Source organism: Neofelis nebulosa, chromosome 11, assembly GCF_028018385.1.
Source record: "Neofelis nebulosa isolate mNeoNeb1 chromosome 11, mNeoNeb1.pri, whole genome shotgun sequence".
In the NCBI taxonomy this organism is placed as follows: Eukaryota; Metazoa; Chordata; class Mammalia; order Carnivora; family Felidae; genus Neofelis; species Neofelis nebulosa.
The window spans coordinates 39,486,101-39,508,407 of NC_080792.1; the positions used below are offsets into that span (position 1 = coordinate 39,486,101).

General features: G+C 37.6%; 1 protein-coding gene across 1 annotated transcript in view; it reads right to left on the reverse strand.

Annotated features, from left to right (window-relative positions):
- The window catches only part of ASXL3 (ASXL transcriptional regulator 3), a 177,591-nt gene that overhangs the window by 46,611 nt on the left and 108,673 nt on the right, over nt 1-22,307 (reverse strand). Inside the window, exon 9 of the mRNA XM_058692400.1 lies at nt 19,259-19,422. Coding sequence (XP_058548383.1) covers nt 19,259-19,422 — 164 coding nt within the window. The remainder of the gene's footprint in view (nt 1-19,258; nt 19,423-22,307) is intronic.

Genomic DNA, 22,307 nt, shown 5'->3' on the forward strand with positions numbered 1-22,307 from the left:
ACCTAATATAAACTAATTACACCATTCTCCAAAGCAAATATAAACTCCCCAAAATCATGAAAAATGATGATAGATTAAAGGTACAATCAAAAGAAATATCTCCCTTCTTTGAGGAAAAAGTACTTTAAACAATTACTACAGGTAATTAATACAGGTATTAATAATGGTAACTGCCAAGCTCTCTGCACTGTTTGCAGATAATCTATGCTTTAATACAACTCTGTCTTTATAAGCTTCTGTAATATAAAAAAAAAAAAGCTTAGCAAAACTGCAACTTCTCACTGAAATATAAATGTGAAATATAATCTAATATGATAAGACAAATATAAAACAGGTTTTTTTTGAGGCACTTTACTCTTAGAAATAAGATATTACATTGAATTTCATTGAAAAATTTATTACCTACTACATAATAGCATATATCAAAATACCCATCCATTATTAATATGTCACTTTTGGAAAAAAAAAGGGTGGTTTATTTAATGAACAACTTTGGCATACTTGGTAATCCAGCAGAAAAAAGCAATTTGAACCCAGTATTTATTACCGTATATAAAAATTACATTAAAAATCTAGTTAGTAAATTTCCACTTCCAGAATGGTGTTGTGAGTAGCTGTATGAACATGTTTCCCTAGTGAAACAACCATAATAGTGAAACTATTTTTTTAAAAAAATACTTAGGGGCTCCACAGTGACCCATTTGGTTGAGCATCCGACTTTGGCTCAGGTCATGATCTCTCATCCATGCGTTTGAGCCCTGCAATGGGCTCTGTGCTGACAGCTCAGAGCCTGGAGCCTGCTTGGGATTCTGTGTCTCCCCCTCTCTCTGGCCCTCCCCTGCTTATGCTCTCTCTCTCAAAAAATAAAATGTTAAAAAAATTGTTTTTAATATTTAAAGTTTCTGAAATTTGTCCTAAGAGCATATAGCAGATGAAGAACCAGTTACTCAAAACCTCTACCAAATCTTTGTAACCACAGCAAAAGTCTGTGCCACTTAAGCCCCAGCACACTCCCTCTACTCAATAGGTTTCTGTGAGGAAATTCCTTTGCAGGTAGTTGTAGCCAAAAAGAGAAATCTCAGCTTCCAGTCAAGGAATGTAGTCTCTCAGAGGAAGGGGCAAGCCAATTTCATTTCTCATGCCCTCTAGCCCTGAGTTGCAGAGGCTAAATTCTTGAAAAGTATAGCCAAGGACTCATGGGGTCTTTTTCACCACCTTTTCTAGGGTGGTGGCTCTACCACTGGCGTAACAGGCCAATAATAGTGGGGCGCCAAATGCCCTCACTTGAGCTCACCTAGAGGCTGAAGGTTCTATCCCAGCAGAGGCAACGTGAGAAAGACCACAGGCTGCCACACCTACCCAATGCTCTGCTATGAAAGCAGAAAGGCCACACCTGTTCCCAGCTCTGGAGCAGTGGCTCTATGACCAGGCAGAGAGGGAGTTCATAAGAACAGAGTCTCCAAGTTGTCCCAAAAGGAACTGATTTTATTTAAAACAGAATGTAGCGGGGATAAAAAGAGAACGTAGGGAAGTTCAAGACAAAGGGTGCTCCTGAAACCAATGGAGGTTTTGCTGGTGAGCAATTAAAGGAGACTGATAGCTCTCTGAGAGCAACAAGTTAAACCAAGGCCAACTAATTTACCGGAGAGAACCAGGGACAGAAGTAGCTAAGAAGAGCCCTCCTGGGGGGGCCAAATAAACCTCAAACACTGGTCTAAAAATTATCCCTGCAAAAAGGCTCTAATTTAATTGGATCAGACCCTGGAGAAATTTATGCCCCAGGGCATTGTTGAAAACAATAAAGTAATTAGGCAGCAATTAATGGAGCCCAAGGGTTGGGTGTGATACCAAAAGAGACTGTAAAATTTTTGAGCACAGTCTGTATTTACCCATTAATTTTATCCCCCTTGCTTTCCAAGGAAACAGAACTCTTAGAACAGGCTCACAATGTTTATGAATGGCAAACGTAATTTCATTGTGACCATTGAAAACTTAATATAATTATCTCATTTCCCAAAGCAAATACAAACAAACCCCTCAAAATTATGATAAATAATCGTACAATAAAGGTATAAACAAAAGAAATACTCTCCTTCCTTAAGGAAAAACATACCTTAACATAGGTATTTACAATGGTTTAACAGAGAGATCAGGGAACAGGGAACAAGACAAAGAGAACTCCAGCATAACTGAGATCTCCGCCAAGGCTGTGCTCTTTGAGAAGCAATGTCAGAGGCTTCACACTGCAGGGAAAATCAATTTAAATAAAATAATCCAGCCAAGACTCTAAACAAATAAGTAATAAAACAACAACAAAAACATTCCCAGAGATGGGAGTGAGGGATCACTATACAGATTGTACAAGATAGAGCTTAAAATGTTCAGAGAGAGAGAAGGGCAGGGAGAGGGAAAGGTAGGAGGGGGAGGGAGAGAACTGCAAAGAAACAGGAATGACCCCCGGAATGGAAAACAACCAAGAAGAAACAGTGCGGTGAGAGACCCTGACTTTGGATTCAACAAAAAAAGGCTTCAAAAGCTTCAAATATTAAAGATAGATATCTTTAAATAACTAAATGAAACTTTAAGTAAATTGAGGAAGGTATGATGAAAATGTCTCATCAAATAGAAAAACATCTGGGGGCACCTGGGTGGCTCAGTCGGTTATGTGGTTAAGCGTCTGACCTCAGCTCGGGTCATGATCTCAGTTCCTGACATTGAGGCCGAGTCAGGCTCTGTACTGACAGCTTGGAGCCTGGAGCCTGCTCCGGATTCTGTTTCTCCCTGTCTCTGTGCACCTATCCTGCTCATGCTCTGTCTCTCTGCCTCTCAAAAAATGAATAAACATTTAAAAAAAATTAAAACAAAACCAAGAAAAAAAAACCATCTGTGAGATAATAATTATGAAACAGAACCAGTGAAAAATTCTGGATTGAAAAGTGAAAAAACTACAATGAAGATTTCACTAGAGGGGCTCAACAGGAAATTTGAACAGGCAGAAGAATCAGCAAACTTGAAGACACAGCAATAGAGATTATGTATTCTAAAGAACAGAGTGGAAAAAAACCAAAACACAAAAACAAACCAGAGCCTCAAAGAAATGGATTAATACAGTAGGATAAGTACAGAGTCACAGCCAGACACTTCATAGTAACAATGCTGAAAGTCAGAGAAAATTTTGAAAGCAGCAGAAAAATGACTTATGTCCAAAAGGACTACAATGACATTATCAGCTGACTTCTCATCAATCCAAAAATGAAGGAAAAAAACAAACAAACACAACAACATTCGCAATAACATTAAAAAGAATAAAATAGGAAGGGATAAAATGAACAAAAGAAATGTAAAACTTACTCTTTAAATAAAACAAAACAAAGAGCTAAAGAAATCAAAGATCTAAGTAAATGGAAAGACATCCTATGTTGATAGATCAGAAGACTTCATATTAGGATTCCAATACTCTCCAAAGTGAACTACAGATTTAAGACAACTCCTATCAAAATTCTAGTTTCTTTACAGAAAATGACAAGCTCATCCTAAAATTCATATGGAAATTCAGGGTCCCAGAATAGAGAAAACAATATTGAGAAAGAAAAACACAGTTGCAGGAGTCACAATTCTAAAAATACAAAGGGAAAAGTTTCAAAAAAAAAAAAAAAAGATTAAAATACTTTGGAGAATATTTGTTCTTTTCATATTGATGTAAAGAATATATTCTTTTTTTTTTTTTTTTTTTTTTAAATTTTTTTTAACGTTTATTTATTTTTGAGACAGAGAGAGACAGAGCATGAACGGGGGAAGGTCAGAGAGAGGGAGACACAGAATCTGAAACAGGCTCTAGGCTCTGAGCTGTCAGCACAGAGCCCGACGCAGGGCTTGAACTCACGGACCGCGAGATCATGACCTGAGCCGAAGTCGGCCGCTTAACTGACTGAGCCACCCAGGCGCCCCAAGAATATATTCTTAAGCTAGACACCAAACTCCATAATTACAAATGAAAATGTAAATGTTTTGCAGAGATACTAATAACTAAAAAAAAATTAAAAAGACTACAGACGTTTGTGGGAAAATAGGAAAATCTTTCAAACTGCTCTGTCACTATAGCATTTAATTATATGAATACTATGCAGACCCACCTCCCTCCTTCTGGCTTGCTTGTTCACACGGCCCTACTCGGACCATTCTTGACTCCTTATGACCTGCTATCCACTCATCCCTTTGCTTCCACTCAGTCTATTTTTCCTCTTCTTGCATCATTCCCTTCCTTTTCCAGTTGAGATTTTCTGATCTCTTGTGTTAAGATTCTTACTCTTATCATTTGGATACACATATGACAAAGGTCCAATCCTTGGCGGACCTTACCATTCTACATCTACTTGTGGTAAAAATTCACTCTTCTAAGAAATCAGGTTTGAAACTTAGGTCTTCAACTCTCGGTCACTTATCACTCTCCAGCTAGCCTACAGTGCTTTTTCAGTGAACTCACTTTCTCACTCTTCAGTGACTTTTCCAAACTCCATTCTCCTCAAGCTTTTTACCTTCCTCCCTGTCCTCATCCTACCCATCACTACCTGTCCATGCTTTTGATTTCTACTTTTGTAGAGGAAATAAAGAACCCATACTGATCATATAGGAAACACCCATCTTCTTCACCCACTTTCTTCGTCTCTTCCAGTTTTCTGGGAAATGGTGCACTGCCTCCTTTCTAAGGAAAATCTCTCCACTGGTACTTTAATCACTACCTTCTCTTCCCCTGCCTTTTAAGGGATCACTATAGTAAGTAACCAACTTCCATTTTCATCTTGATTATTTAACAGCTCCCTCTCAACAGGATCTCTATTCCCTTGATAACTAAACATGCTAACTCCTCTCCCAACTGAACAAATAAATCAAATAAACAAAACTCCACCTTTATCTTTAAATTATGCTGTTTCCATTATCCTCATGATTATTCTGCTTCATAACCAAATTTTTTAAAAGGCATGTGTCTATATTTTCTCCTTTGCTTCTTTAACTCAATCCTCATTGAACACTGAACTGGCCTTCTTACTATCAAATAAATGAAACTGGTTCTAAAAGGTATACTAATTAGAATGGAGATATAATCACCATTCTTAGTAAGTGATATGATTAGCTGGGAAACTCATGAGCATAAAACAAAAAACAATTGAAAGTTATCAAATACTGAGTAATAGGATGGCTAAGAAACATACAGCTTTCTTATATACCAAACTAAACAACTGTATTATGGAAGAAAAGACCTTGTTTTCAATAGCAATCTTTTAGAAACACATTGGCCTCAATGTACTCAACAAGAAATTCTAAGATCTACTGCTCCATTTCTCTATTCACTTTACGTATAAGGGGAAGATGGGTGTTCTATCCAAATTCTCTCCTTCCATTCTCTTTGGAAGCCCCTCCAAACTGGTATATCCTCCCTACCATGCCTCCAAAATTGCTCCTGTCAAGATTATCAGTGAACTTCATGGATGAAATAAGTTAGTTAACTTTCAATCCTCATCGTATTCAATACTTAAGTATTAATAAATCCCATCCTCCTTCTTAAATACTCACTCCCTTGACTTCAGTGACACACACTTAGTGTTCAGGTCCCTTACTTCACTGGCTATTACTTTTCAGTCGCCTTTGCTACCTTAATCTCTTTTATTCAGCCATTAAGATGTGGAAATCACAAGCCTTAATCTTGGGCTCTCTTCTCATTCTATTCTATAGTACGTATCACTTATATCCATGGTTTTAATTAACATCTAGATGTTGGTGGCTCTCAATTTTTTTTTAACTCCAACTTTGAACTCTATTTTAACCTTCACCTTTATACAACCAACTTCTTATTCGAAATTTCCACATAGATCTTTCAAATGCACCTGATACAACATGCTCCACAACTGAAAACATGCTCCTCCAGCCTTGCCTACTTCAGTAAAACTCACCATCCAACTGTTGGGCTAACAAGACACTGAAGCTGAGATAAGAAACCAAGGCAGTTACTGTTCACAGGAAGTGAACCAGAGCACAACAGAGAGAAAATTCTGGCGTTCTTCCGCGGAGTGTTTATCAGTGTGAAAATGTGAGGAAGCTACCAGAGGCTAGGCAAGAACTACTTGAAATGAATAGAGGTGACAGGGCCCAGTGCTCACAGTGTCTGTTCCCACCTGTCAGTCTGGAAAAACACATGCCTCAGCTAGGAGAGGAATTTGCCAAAGATTGAACACTGTTCTGGTTCCACCGAAGGTATCTTAAGGTTTTAAGGCATCAAACTGTTTCCATGTAACCCAACAGATGAAGCTCCCTCAGATGCCTCCTCAGAAGCTTTGTCTACAAAATTATATTCCCAGGGGCTCCGTGAACGTGCACTACTTCCAATGCTAGATGCTAAGCTTGATGAAGGCAGATACACAGCAGTCTCATATAATATGATAGCCCAAATGGCCATCACATTGCATGGCCCACTGTAAATCTTCAATTAATACTTGTAAAAATTACTGGATTCTCATAAATCTCCTTGAGTTTATTAACAGATGTTGTCAAGATCATTTTTACCCTCTTTTAGTAACACTTATTCTTGTTCTCTGAATTGTCACACTGGGGCTCTTTTTTGAATGGCTGAATCTTTCCTGTGCCGCATTACTGATCCCTATCTTTCCATCCTGACCTCTTGGTCAGCAGGTGTCGGATCAGTATTAGCTGCTGAGATGGTTTCTAGAAGAAACTTTGTTGGACTTGGTACAAATCCTTCAGGCTCAGATAAGGGATCAGGGAAAAGGACATGTTTACCCGATTGATGCTTGCTCAAGTAGAGGTTTGGCAGATGTGAGGAGTAGGGATTGATTCTTTAATAAAGAACGTCTTAACCATATATTTAAGGATACATCAATGAAGCTAGGGCTCCCTTTAGCTAGCAAAACATCTAGCTTTTGGACAGAGAACACAAGGCAACCCCCCAGCAAGTACAGACCGGAAACATCATCTGCAGTGGTAGGTTGCTGTTCAGAGACTAAATGCTAGCAAACATACTCAGAGAGCAGGCGTGAGTATAGAGATCTTTGCCACTGGAAGGCTCCACTCACCCTTTCCTCTTGCCTGACCACTCGCTGCTGGTTGTGTCTGAGAGAAATCTACAGCCCCTTTCAGTGAGACCCCACAGAGTGTTCTTCCCCAGGCAACCACTTTCATTTTAGTAATCTCTTAGCCCAATCTTGTCTCACCTTCCTTACCTCCTGCAGAACTTACTCCCGGGTTTTGGCATCTGGATGGCATTCTTCCTCTAGGTTTTGGACTGATAAAGAAATATACTGGGAAAAGCCAGGGTCATTTTAGTGAGAATTCAGAAGCAGCTGAGGGAATTATATAATGTTGCCACCTTAATCTAGAGCCTCAAACATTACTACACTGTTCACTTCCTGCTTATAATTGATTCTTTACTTCGTTACAACGATCTTTAATAAGTTTTCCAGAAGGCGCCAGTATCTCAGGCAACTGCATTTTTTGAATAGGGCTTAATAACTACCAGGAGTTCTAAAGGTGATTTAATGAGTGAAATCCGTTTTCTCCTTTCTACCCTTGAGCCTAATTTAGGGGTGAGTCACTGGAGGACAACCATTTATCACAGTGTGTGGTGATCCAGGTATTAGGATGTCCCTTATTAAAAAGACAGGCACTAATGTGTAATCTGCCATCTGCATGACTCCCTTTCTCAAACTCTACTCCCTTGTATGATAAAACAAAGGTAAACTTTTTTACTCTTTGTTCTCATATAAACTGAATTAAGTGTTACACGTACACATATTACTTTAAATTTTACATAACAAAAAAGTAATTTTGTAACATTAGATTACAGAATCTAATACTTGATCATCCAGTATGCCAGTGGTAATTGATCACACGTGGCCAAAGATACCCTCTCAGGCCATGAGGGTGCCACTCAGTATCTTATACAAAGGAGGAAGAAAGTGGTTGAATGCATAGAGTAGGATGTTCTCCTGGTTAAATGAGTGTGTTCCTCAACTTCCTTATGCACAGGATTGAAAGAAACTCCATTTGTCAAATTTCCTATTGCATGCAATCGCTTGTACATAGGTACTTCAATCCAGTTTGCACATTATTTGACATACTTTGAAGCCGACACTGATAAACAGGATTTGATGTTAACTCTCCAGTTAGCTAAGAAATGGATAATATCCAGATGGAATTACTTCCCTCCATAAGCATAAAGCTCAAATGGCGAGCATGGAAATATCAGGAGTGGCCTGCAAGGATATCTTTGGCCATGTATGATTTACTATCACCAGTAAGTGACTTGGACTAGAAGGAATATTGGATTTCCTAAGTACTTTAAGATATGCTTTCAGAAGCAGGGAAAAAGCCAGTGTCAGTTCCATTAAAATAATTACATCTCAAGTACACACTTACTTTAACCTAAAGGCTAAAGATACTAGTATTTTTTCATATCTTTAATACTTCTGAATTTTTATAATCTGTTAGGTAAATTGACATTTCATTATAAACGCTATTTGTAGAATAAAATAACGGTATAATTTTTAAATCAATATATACAGTACATAGAGCAATCTCTAAGAGGAGCCTGAGTTATTGCAAATGTATGAGCTATTTCCATGGAGGAAAAAGATGGAAAGCCCTTTCCCATTTGCATTTATAAAGGCTGCGTGACTTCTTTAAATATATACACTGATGCCAACAGAGCCATCAGAAATCAATAAATCACATTCTCATGTGCTGTAAAATGTCTGACACACACATTCATTTTCCTAGTCCAAAATTCTCTGCAAAAGGAACTGTGTAAATGTTCCATTTTAGTTTAATGACATTCTCCACAGTTAAAATTACGTGCATTATTGCCAGTGAGTGCAAAAACCTGAAGAGCACAAAGCTAGATAGGATTTTAAAGAGCCTACACAGTACATATCCTTCAGTGGCTAGTCATTTAACAGACCATAGAGACACAGATATGAATGCAGAACAAAATTGGGAGATTAGTAAGGATGGATTGAAATGCTGCAATTACCATTTGGAGAAAAATAATAGGCATAATTTATTTAGAAGCAGTTGGGGAATGGTCTTGTAAGTATTTGGAGAGACAGCCCTAATAGCCCCAAAACCACCAAATGGAGGCAGAGATGAACACCACTTACAAATGATACAGATGACAGAAATGACAACAACCTATTCATCAGTGATGTGCAATTTGAAAGTGTAATAAAAACCTAAATATGACTCCACTTTAGTTGACATTTATTCTGCCAGCTGCTATATATTTTTAAAAGGTCACAGAATGGTTCTATGTAGGTATAGTTTAGGAAGTACAAATTCTTAAAGAAAGGAGGGATCTGCTATGTGTGGTCGAGGAGGTTCTAAAAATTCCCCAACCATATTTTGCAGAGAAGTATGCACAAAGCCATGTCTGGCTGCAAACACAATCACTGAACTTATTCAGGTAATATTCCTACATGGGAACTGAATAAAGAATTAGCTACAATTCTACCTGTTTACTAGCACTAACTAATGCTGCCCTCGCCTCTTGGTTTCTCTGCAGTTGATCTCTGACCAAAATGCTATGGCCAAAAATAGCTTTTGACCTATGTGTTTGCCAAAACCTGATCATATTGGAAATGTGTTATTTTGAGATCCTACACCACTTCATTCAACAATATATCTTTCTTCCTTTAAAGCCTTATTTTTCTCCCCCTGAGACCTCCCAACTGGCTCCAGCTCCTCTGACCTTAGCTTCTCTCCCTACAGCCTGGACCCCATCATCACCACTCCAACAAGCATATCATATGTCTTCTAAAATCTCTCAGCTCTTTCCATGTGAGCCTTTGAAAATCTCTAATCTCGGCAAAACGCAACTCCTGGCACATCTATTACCAAACTAAATGCATAAATATTTAGCATTGCTGGATTGAAGATCCTGAGTAGACCACTTGGATTTCCACTGCCATCTAACCTAAAATGGGGTCTCAATGCTGTTCAGCAAACACTTTTGCCCCAGGACGGATCCACAGTACAACCCTTCAGGCTGCTTGCCAAAAGCTCTCCCGAGACCCCTAACCCTCTAGTGTCTGAGCAGGCAAACATACCACCACCGGCTGAAAACCCCTCACTTCCCACTGTACCCTTCACATTTAGCTATTTCTCCTCTCCTTTCTTCCTGCTTCTCTTCTCTCTGATCTCAGAAATCAGTACTTTTTCCCCCCTTAAACCAGCCTCTTCCCCAATATAGTCCATCCCATCCCATCCATTCTAAAACTTGGTCAATAAATCAAATTCACTTTCTTCTATCTTCAATTTCTCCTATCAACTGCCTCAATTTTTAGGACAAAAACATGTTTAAGCCTACCCTGGCTTTTAAGACATAACAATCTTTTGCTATTCTCCAATGCACAATAAATACTTACTGCCTAAAATATATATATATTCAATTCCTCCTTCTCATCCAAATCCAATTACCAAGTCATGATGATTTTATTTCTAAAATGTCTGTGTTGGATTGACTTGTGCACCCCACCCCACCCCCCAATTCCTGTGTCAAAGCCCTAACCTCCAATGTGTCTGTACTTGGAGACAGGCCTTTAAAGATGAAATTAAGCATAAACGAGGTCACAGGGCAAGGCCCTAATCCAATATGGCCAATGTCTTTATAAAAAGAGGAAGGGACGCTAGGGATGTGGGCACATAGAGAAAAGGCCATGTGAGGAGATAGCAAAAAGGAGCCTCTCTGCAAGCTAAGGCCTCAGGGAAAACCAACCATGTCAGCACCTTGATCCTGGACTTACAGCCTCCAGAATTGTGAGAAAATAAATTTCGTTTTTTGAGCCACCCAGTCTGTGGTATCTTGTTATGGTAACAATAGCAAACTAATGCAGTGTCTCAGGAAGTAGGCCTTTCTTTTTCATTCTTTAATGGCTTTGGCTAAAGCCATTGTTATCAGCCATGTTACACCAGCTTATAAGTGGATTCGCAGCCTATTTTCATTCATTCATTCAAAAAACATTTACTGAACACTTACTATATGCCAGGCACAGTGAATAGAAGAAAGCCACTGTCCTGGGGCTTTTATTCTCATGAGGGAAGACAAATGAACAACTACATAAGCAAGTAATTATTGACTATGGTTAAGTTCTGGGAGAGAAATAATCAGGAAAATAAGTCAGAGAACAACTGAAGAGGACACTTTGGATGGGAGGGAGGATGAAAAAAGCCTCTATGAAGAGAGGACACCAACTGGGTAGATAAGAATTAGCTGGCCTTGCTGAAAGATGCTGTAAAGCATTCCTAGCAGAGCTCTTAGGAAGTACAGGGGTTAGGAACAGGAGGTTTAGATGTGAGGGTCAGGAAGGAAGACAGAATGGCTAAAGCACGGTCGGGTGGGGAGTGCCAGATCTCTCTCCTCTACTTCATGCTTTATTCCTTCAATGGAGTCCTCTTTTACAGTATACATCTAATAATGTCATGCTCCAAACATAAAACCTTGGTATGTCCTACATTGCTTACTAACACAGGAGGCCTTTTTAAAAAATTTGTTCCAACCTTCCCTTCTAACCTCAACTTACCCACCCCGTACCCACCATCTCAAAATACATGCTGACAGATAGCATATACTTTTCTGCCTGTGTCTGGGTGGGGGGCAAGGAACACCCGGTAGAAGAAAGAGCATGAACTTGGGACAGTCAGACAAATCTGTGTTCAGAATTTGGCTCTCATGTTTTTACGTGGAAGAAGTTGGGTAAATCTTTTTTTTTTCCCCCCTCCCTGATCCTTATTTTCACATAGATAAAGTGGGGTTAAAAATACGAATTCTTTGGAGAGTTATAGTAAGGATTACTGATAATTTACGTAGGAGGCTTAGCACTATAAGTAATCAATATTACTACTGGCACATACTGTTTCCTCTATTTGGAAGGCCCACCACACTTCTTTTCCTGGTAAACTTCCTCCATCTTTCCAGATGCAGTTTAGAGGACACATACTCTTTGAAGCATTCTGCAACGCCCATAAAATTATCTCTTCATTGTTCCCATAACACAATGCATATATTTCCACCATGACACAGTTCTATAACAACACAGGCTTTTACATCTCTCTCTCACTTCTATAACCATCACTTCTCTCAGGGTTGGAACTGTGACTTATTGTACGTTTGTATTATCAGTGCTTACCTGGCACATAATAGGTGTTAAGTAAACATTGGTTGGATGAATGAATGCATAAACTATATATTCCATTCCTTCCCCCAAACCACTACGATTTGCCTATATACATAATATTCTACTTCTTCAATAAATCTGTCAGTGAGGAGTCCCAGCAGGCACAGATGGCTAATTCAAGTTAGCATCATTTGAAGACAGTAGATTAAAGAGACTACTTACAAAGAAAGATATGGTCAAGGTGCAAACCACCAAGGATAGTGCAGTAAACGAAACCTAATAATAGGGAGCTGTGTTTGACCTGAAGGGTAACAGGAGAAAGAGTTTATCAGAACTTGGACAGACAGAGGGTTGTACGGAGAAGACCTTCTGATAGGAGCTGGTTGATGTTTTCAGACTGTGCTGACCACACAGAGCAGGTATAGGGCTCAATCTCACTCTTCTTCCTTCACCCAAACTCCTGTTGAGGCTCCCTAATAGCTGAACCCAATTAGAATCCATGGGGCCTTCTCCTCCCCCCTTACAAGTCATTCAGGCCTGAAACTTAAAACAATATAGGCCTCTGTGCCAGAAAAGCAGAGGGAGCCATGATGCTCCAAAGTGGGATCACAGAGCCTATTTGGTGAGGGAGGTATCCACGGAGGAAAGCCTGGAGACGAGGTGCAGAGGCATTGCACAGTGAGGAACACCTGCATGGAGAAGGGGCCCAATCTACAATGTCAGAGGTCAAGCAGGAAGGGGAAGGTGCCCAAGCTGGATGAGTGGATAGGTGGCCTGTCATGGAGTCTGAGCCTGAGTATAGTGAAGGAGACCAACCACATGGAGCTGTATAGAAGCATGGCTACTACCTATAAAGGGATTAGTCACATATTTAGATATATTAAGGGTAATAAAAACTGGGTTTCTCACTGTGTCAGCTACGGAAAGGGAGAACACTAGAATAAACCATGGGTATTAGATTAGGACTGGAGGTATTAGTGTAAACTCATGGTTTACAAGACGTACACATACATATAGAAATAAATGTCGATGTAAATTATGCTATGTTTATATATTCCAAAAGACTCATCCTCTTTCTTCTGTATGATGATCCTTGTCTCCAAGACACAGGAGTATTCACACACACACATGTACACACACACATGCACAAACCGTACACATGCTGTGAGATCCTGATTCCTAAATACCATCGTCCACTAAAGGGAACCATGGCTCCTTTAAGAAAGGGTTATTCCAGTGTCTGGGCAAGAAAAGTATAAGACTGGAACAATGTGATGTGCTTCAAAGTAATGGAGTGATCAGAGGGAATGGAGACATGTCAGAAGACACAGGACTCGGCTTGAACAGGCTCCCAGTGACCAAGTGTGGGACAATTCAAGCGTAGTCATCTACTGAAAAAATAGAAAAGGCTGAACTCGTACATATACCAATAAATGAATACATTGAGAGTCTGAGGAGAAAGGATAGTTACATAATTTAAAAGAGCCTCTTCACAAAATATTATTTAATTACAAAGAAAGAAGAAGTAATTTTGGACTGGAGAAGACTGCAGACAAATTTTAATCAAATGATCAAATGAGCATCATCAATATTGGGACAAATCAAAAATATGTGCCAACTAAGAAGTTCAAGGAGAAGTATACATCATCATTTATCCTATTCCAGAGGTATTCTGAATGTAATCATAGCACACAAACTCAAATTGGCTTATAATCTCCAAAAGTGTCAAAATCATGAAGTCAAAGGAAGACTGAATAACTATTCTAGAAATGAGACTAAAGAAACATGACAACTAAATGCACTGATAGATTCTGTACTGGATCTTGCTGCTATAAACGACATTTTTGGGACAACTGGCTAAATATGAATACAGCCTAAGAATCAATCACATGGTAAAAATGATCACTGTTAATCTGATCTTGATTGTGTGGATTTTGCTTATGTAAGAGAAATGTCCCCGTTTGTAGAAAATAGAACCTTACCATTATAAAATATTCAAGGAAGGGGATCCTGGATGGATCATCAGATGCAAACTAATTCTCTAATGTATCTTCCAATTTTCTAAAAAGTTTATGATTGTTTAAAACTAAAAAACAATATGGGAGGCATAGGTCCTCCTGATGCAGTAGTTCATACATGGTTTAGCTTCCTGGAACAAAGCGGGTGAAGAAGGCTGAAAGGTGGATCTAGGTGGACAAGGGAAAGATACCCCAGTTACTCCCCAGTGACCTCCTAATGTCCATTTGACACTGTTGCCTGTATACAACCTGCATGTGATGATCTCTTAAGAATTTGCTATTTTCTGTCCGTTCCCTGGTTCTTTCCCACACTCTTTCTTACCCACATCCTTTCATGAATATGTCTTTTATATAAGACTATATCTCGCAGTCTTATCAAATCCCATAGTTGACACCATAATCTACGTAGATGTTCTATGTAGCTATAATCTAACTCCAACTTCTTCAGTTTTAAAACTTGAATATGTAATTGCTTCTCGACATTTCTTATGTAGAAGCATCTCAACCCAACATGTTAAAACCAAACTCAACACTTATCCCACTACAGTGGGCATTGTTAATGGACTACCAAGACTCTCCCTCACCCCCAACTGCATATCCTCTAACACAACTTCCTAAAAACTAGATTTCTAAAGTGTCCTTAACCTCTCTCACAGTACACCATTTTACTTGAGGAGACAGTGAGCACACGAGGTTCAAGAATAGATCTAGCTGCTTTAAACCACTTTGCATATTACATTTCCTTAGCTAGAAGTGTTAACAAGTGTTCATGTTATCTAAGTAGTACCATTAGAGTGAATCTTAGATCTTTTCCTTTAAACACTGGGACAGAAGTATTTTCCCCATGAATATGAACCAAGAGTCAAGTACCCATTTTTTGATTCAGGTAACCATCCTACCACAAAGGGATTAGAATAGTACCAACAACAAAAAAAGACTATTTTTAAAATTAATTCATTAATAATGAAATGGGTTCTGGACAATAAGTGGATCCCAGGACCAACAACCAGAAACCCACTCTAACTTCTATCTTCCAATTACCTCAGTCAATAAATCCCTTTATATTTAAGTCAGTTTGAGTTTGATTTTGTTACTTGCAGTCTAATGTGTGAAGGAGAGTAAAATTAAATATAAAACTAGATGTGAAAATGGTATACAACAACTAGAAGTTAAAAAATATACATGTGTAATTTAGATATGATATAATGTGTGTGTATATATATATATATATATATATATATATATATACACACACACACACACGTGTGTGTGTGTGTGTGTTCTAGGATAAGCAGGCCTCTGTAAAAGAAAAAAAAAAAAAAACCTAGAAATATGGAAAAACAAAATACCAGACACATTGGCATAATGACAGTAGGCACTGGCAAGCAAGATAAATGGGAAACCTAGCTTCCATATTTTGGAGACCATAATAAGTGAATGATCCCCAGCTCTCTACAGTCCAGAGTCAGAGGCTGGTAGGGGCTGCTTCAGGGGAGAAATCTGGTAGAAATCTGGCAAAGGAAGGAAACGAGAAACCTGGGGCTTTCAAATTCTGTAAAAATATGTAAAGACAAGCTTTCGTACAAGCAAAATTGTGAGGTATTTCACGTAATTATAGTACTTTCTACTGAGTTCAAATAAATATATGTAATCAGATTCTATTCACGTTCCTTTTCTACTCATTCTGGCCCAGAAAATGGTGGGATTCATCCCCATTCGGATATTTCTAAGCTGTCACGAAACAGCACTTTTGGGAGCTTGCTGCATCAGGTCGCCTGCCCCTTTCTGATAGGAGAGAGGGCTCAGCTCACCTCCAACAAGGCACACAGACACAGAACTCTAAATTTCTCAGTATCAAATGTTGATAGGCCCACAGAGCCTTTCTGTCCTCCCAAGTCGCCCTAGATAAAATCTCCAGTTGCCTTCTGGACCTTTTACAACCTTATCCCTCAGGCAATCTGTCATATATTCCTACTTTTGTAGGTTGAAACTATGTCTGGAATTCAGTCCTTTCTTTTCATTTCCAAGGCCAATGCCCAAGGCCAGACCCTTATCTCACATCTCAACTACTGCAATTGTTTCTTACCCAGTCTCTCTTGTCTTATCTTTCTGCCTGTCCTATCCATCATTTACAGGGCTACTAGCTCCTAAGAGAAAATATGGAATGCATTTTATTTACCCCTTTTTTCTCCCCTATGTCCAGGCACAGAAATATTTGCTTAAATTATTCTATGCATCCCATTTCTCATTTGAAAAAAATCTCTGACGGTACCCAGTTTTCAGAAGAAGTTCAAAGAACTTAATATGCAACCACATCATGAGACATTGTAAACCATACTCCCCTTTAGAGGAATATCTCACCCCTCTGCCCCCACAGGGCGGTCCAGTCACACTGAACTACTCAATGTTCTCGAACACAAAAGCAGCAAATCTTTATAAATGATAGGCTCTTCCTCTACAAAATTCACTTTCCTTTGGCTATACTTACAAAACACCTATTAGTTTTTCAAGGCTCAACTTAAGTATCCTATATCCACCATAAACTCTTCTCCAATACTAGTTTCAGATTAAATGTCATCATCCTCTGTGCCTTCAGAAGGCTTTCTTTATACTACTATCTTGATGTTTAAGTTGTTCTGCTACATCATCTGGGCCAGGTTTACCCAGTTACTAGACTTCTTACCTAGCAATGAGCCAAGTCAACTGTATTTCAGCATGAAGTTAGCTGTTATTTCCCCACAAGATTTATTCTAATATCCTCTGTATTTAGCAAAGTGTATATAGTACATAATACATGCTCTGTCAGGACTGCTGGAATAATTTACCAGTGGACTAAATGTGATATGAGGACAGGTATTGTGCCTTATTCATTGACACTTCTTATAGTGACTAGAAAAAAATGAGGAACAGCAACTGCTGTTACAAGCTGAATAAAATACTGGGCTTAGAATGGCCTTCCGGGTTACCAAAATACTCAGCTAAGTCGAGGACAATTTGTCATTTCTTCATTCAAAAAGATTTACTGAGTATCTTTTACACGCTAAATCTTATTCCAGGAGCTGGGGATAGAATGGTAAGCACGAGAAACCACATGCACATTGAGGCAGAGGGAACAGTTCTGCAGCTTAGAGATCAGGCTCTCCCACCTCCCCAAAATAAAGTTTTCCTTACCTCCTGAGCTCAGTTCTCAGCCACACAAATTTGAAACCTCTGAGTCATTAGTGCCTCCTCCCTATTTTATCAAGTGTTATTTGACAAAATGTAAAACTGCTACCACTGGATGATGGTGGTGATGGTGATGATCACATGATCTTCCTCTTTAATTTCAGTGCTATTCTCCAAATCCAAGCCCTCATTTTGCCTTTTTGGAACAACTAAAATTACTTCCTAACAACTCTTTCCACTTTTATGCTTCCCATCTCTAAATTTCCTTTCAATACTACCAGAACAATTTTCTTAAAAAGCAACAATCTTACTATATTATAGCTGTGCTCAAAAGCCCTCAATGGCTTTGCAAACACAGGGAGAACACTGTTCAGACTCTTTAGCCTCATACTCAAGGAATCTTCCAAAACTGACTTCCAATTTGTCTGTCCAGATTCTTTCGCACTGTTCTTCCAACAATCTAGACTCCCACAAAATTAGCTTTTGATTTTATATCTTTGAACCTTTCACCTGGTACATTTCCATCCACCTTATTCAAATTCTGCCTACATCTCAAGGCCCAATTCAAGGACCTTAACTTTGTCTCTGATTTTTCCCTTCCACATAGGAAAGCTCAATATACTTTGTGCTTTCCCCTCTAAGCACACCTGCTTCTACCTCATATTTTGATTATTCACAAATACAGCCTATGTATCCAACCAAAGCATATTTAATCATTAATAAATACTTCACAGGCACTTACTAACTTTCCATTACTCCAAAGCACCTAAAACATACCATATTGATAGTAAATATTAAACAAATTTCCATGGAATGAAAGCAAACTCTCAAACAGAAATGTACCCAAAATCAAAATAATCTTTTCCTAAATATGAACAATAATCTCCACCAAAAAGATACATTCGAGTGGTAGAAAACCATAGCCCATCACATTTTAAATATATATGAAAGGAGACAGCTCAGTCAGAAGAAAATAGAATCAAATAAAAAGCTAAGAAAATTTATTCAAAGTAATATGGAAATATTGAATCAATCTCACCCATTTCAGTATACGGATGTATCTCTCATTTTGCGATGCAAATACATAAACACACACACACACACACACACACACACACACACACACTATGTCCATCAACTGGAAACTACACATGGTGTCAAAATTAATTGAAGTAAGAATCACAAAGAAATTTTTCCTAGTTGCCATTTAATAACTTTTGTGAAATTTAATAAAAGTTTATGTGATGAAATATTTTTTCCTTTTCTTCTCTAAGGAAACAGCTTTAGATGATTGATGCCTGCTATTATGGGTCTATATTTGTATTTCCTTATTTTAGAGGCTTTTCAAAATACAAAAATAAAGTTAAAGCATTTCCAGTTATACTAAAAAGAAAAAGATAAAAGGTGATTATTTATAGGCAATCATATTCATGATGATAGACTCTCAGAAGGCAACTGCAAACATAAATTTTAAATGCTTTTTGGAAAGAGTTGAGAATAAAAACATTTACATAATTTCTTAGAAACCCTGGCTTTTTATTGCTGCACTTCAATATTCCCTCCAGGCAAAGGAGCAGCTACTTCAAAGATTTATTTGATAATGGAATGTTTGATTTCTTTGTTTCCCCCTTCCAATGTGGAAAGGTCTGTTGTTTTCTCTCTACAGCAATGTGCTGTATTTTAAAATTTGAACTGGCTCTCTACTGATAATAAAAATGGCTCTGTTTTGGTAAATTAAAGAAACACACCAACGCTAGCAATGAATATATATATTATAAATACACTATATTTTTATAAAACGGTCCATCCATGTATCAGTCATCTTTGATAACAGAACTGCCATTTCACAATAATATATCTAGTGACTAATATCAAATGTCTAAAACTCCTACTTACCTGCCTATCCACTTCTGGGAGCAAAAGCAGGAGGTATTGTTGAAAATGCTGAGGTAAGGAAGCAAACGTATGTTTATTTATTAATGCCCTCAAGTTAGTGTTGACAAGAATAGATCCTGGGGTTTCTATGTCAATGTCCTCAGCTTTGGTCCATTTCAAGTGTCCTGTGATAAACAAGCAAGAGCATTAATTCCCTGTAGATTGGGAAAGACATGCACATGTACATACACATATATGTACATATCAACCATATTCGATAGTATGTTTAATTCTGTCACTTTTAAAAGTGGCATTTCAGAAAAACTCTCCAAAGCTTCTTTGGGTTCCTGTCTTGTCTTAGTTGTCTTTTATTTTCACAATGTATACTTCACTCCATACCGTCCACATAGTTTTTACAGATGCTACCCAAAGTAGCACCAGGTCTAGAAAAGGAAGTATTTTAATTATGGTCTTCCAATTAATCAGAAGTGTAAAATACTGTGGGAGCATAAATGGTAACAACTACAATTTTTATAAATCCTGTTAAGACCTAGGATTAAGAACGGTTCTATTCATTTTAACAGAGATACTGATAGCTAGCTGATAGCTGTGTGATTCCCCATGTATCAGGTGGAACGCTAAGCACTGGGTTGTTTCAAAAGATTCCTATTCAGGGCAGTTGGAGGGTAACAATTTAAAAAGTGATTCTTTGTAAAAAATACTAGCTTCAAGGTCTAAAACACCAATGCATTTTGAAGGATAATTTTACAACTCAAGGTACACTGACCTCCAACAGAAGGCTGTGTGTAGAGTTCACAACTCAAAATTATAACATACAAGAAAATAATCCACTGTAAGGAATAGTCAGTTGATGCATCAAACAGAAGAATTGTCACTTTCAGTTACGTGAGTTAAAAGAACACCTTGCATGTGAGTTGTTTTATCAGGGTATGTTTTAAATCAAGGGCCAGCAAATTACGGTCCATGAGCTATATCCAGTCCAATTTTTGTTTTGGTAAATAAAGTTTTACTGGAACACAGTAAATGCCCAATTGTTTAGCTACTGTCGAGGTCTGCCTTTGCACTACAATGCAGAATTGAAGAGCTGTGCCAGAAATAGCATGACCTGTATTTACTCTCTAGCCCTTAACAGAAAAAAAACTGTCAACTCTTGTTTTAAATAATTAGAGACAAAAGACAGAATAAAGCCATTATTAATAAACAGGAAACCATGATAAAAGAACATGATAAACAGAATCAGACAGAACGTCTAGAAATGAAAATTTAGTTCTTCAGTTAAAAAATGTAATGGACACAATAAAGAATTACTAAATAATTAAAATACAGAGTTAATGAAAATAGCTAGAATGGAGCATAAAAAAATGATGAGTCAAAAAACAGGATAGTGAAGAAATATGGGGATAGCATAAACAGTCAGAATGAACATCTATAGGAGTTTCAGAACAGTGGACAGAAGACCGGCAATATTTGAAGAGCTAATGACCAAAGTTTTTAGAACTGAAAAAATGGCAAGAGTTCTCAGGTAAAGTGATACATCAAATCTCAAGAAGGACAAATACCCACTTTCGTCTGATGTGTTGACATTATAAAACATCAACAAAAAAAGGATATTATAAAACAATTTTAACAAAAATAAATTATGTCCAAAGAGATGACAATAAGAACACAGAAATCTTATCACTAAATAACAGATGGCAGTGGAATATCTTCAAAGGGGCAAGAGAATGTGAGCTATAATCTAGAATTTCATTAATAAGAAAGTCTCTCAAAAATGGCAATGATGGCAATGAGAAAAGAACATTTTTGTATCCAAAATGGAAACTATCCTTTAGAGAATCTCACTAAATAATCAGTAGTGGATATTCTCAACAAATGAAAAATTAAATCGAAGAAGGAATGAATGGGTTGCAGAAACAATGGTAAACTAAAAGACTAATAGATCAGAGCAACTCCAAGTAAATATAAATAGTGAAAAATAATACTAATAATTAGTAAGAGTTAAGTAAAGAAAATAAATAAGTTAAAGAGGAAATAAATTGGAAAATAACTGCATGCAAGATGTGAAGATGTGATTGAAATAAGAGCGCTATCAAACCCTGGCATTATTTGAGAAGGAAGAGGACAATAGCCTAGTTCTTTACTTGGTTAAAATTGTATAGATCTCACAGTTCACAAGTATGAGCCCCGCATCGGGCTCAGTGCTGACAGGTCAGAACCTGGAGCTAGTTTCAGATTCTGTGTCTCCTTCCCCCTCTCACGCTCTGTCCCTCTCTTTCAAAAATAAATAAACTGTAAAAAAAAAAAAAAAAAAAAAAAAAAAAAAAGAAAAGAAAAGAAAAGTAAAGAAAAGAAAAGAAAAAAGAAAACCTCTATAGGTAACGACTAGAGGCAATTAAAAAGAATTATAACTTCCAAATAAATGCATGGAAGGAAATCTCAATGAATCAAATGGAAGGCATAAAAGTAGAAAAACAATAAAAATTAAGTCCAATTAAGTCCAACAAAATCAAAATAATATAAATGGATTTTCATACTTGATTTACAAAGTAATGCAATCCACCTATGTGATGCTTACAAGAAATATACTTAATGATCATGAGGAATGGATGAAAATGAAATAAAGACATACTAGCCAGAGACTCAAAACAACAAAATAATACAACAATATTAACATCAGACAAGATACACAAAGGTAGAAAACCTTATTGGGGATGAGAAAGATCACTCCTTAAGTATAAAAGGAATAATTCACTGAGAAGATATAATGACCTTAAATCTGCATCCATTTAAGCAGCACATCATTCAAAAATTAAAACTGAGAGAATTAAAAAGAGAAAGTGCCATTACACAATGCTAGTGAGAAGTCTTAACATCTCCTACCAGAAACTGAGACATCAGACAAAAAAACTTGTCTTAATACAGAGAACTTTAACAACTCAATAATCAATATTGAACTAATGAATTTAACATAGGTCACTGCACTGAGCTGTTAGAGAAAGCAATGTTTTGTCAGCACTCAAGGAACAGTAAAACAAACAAACCTGACCTA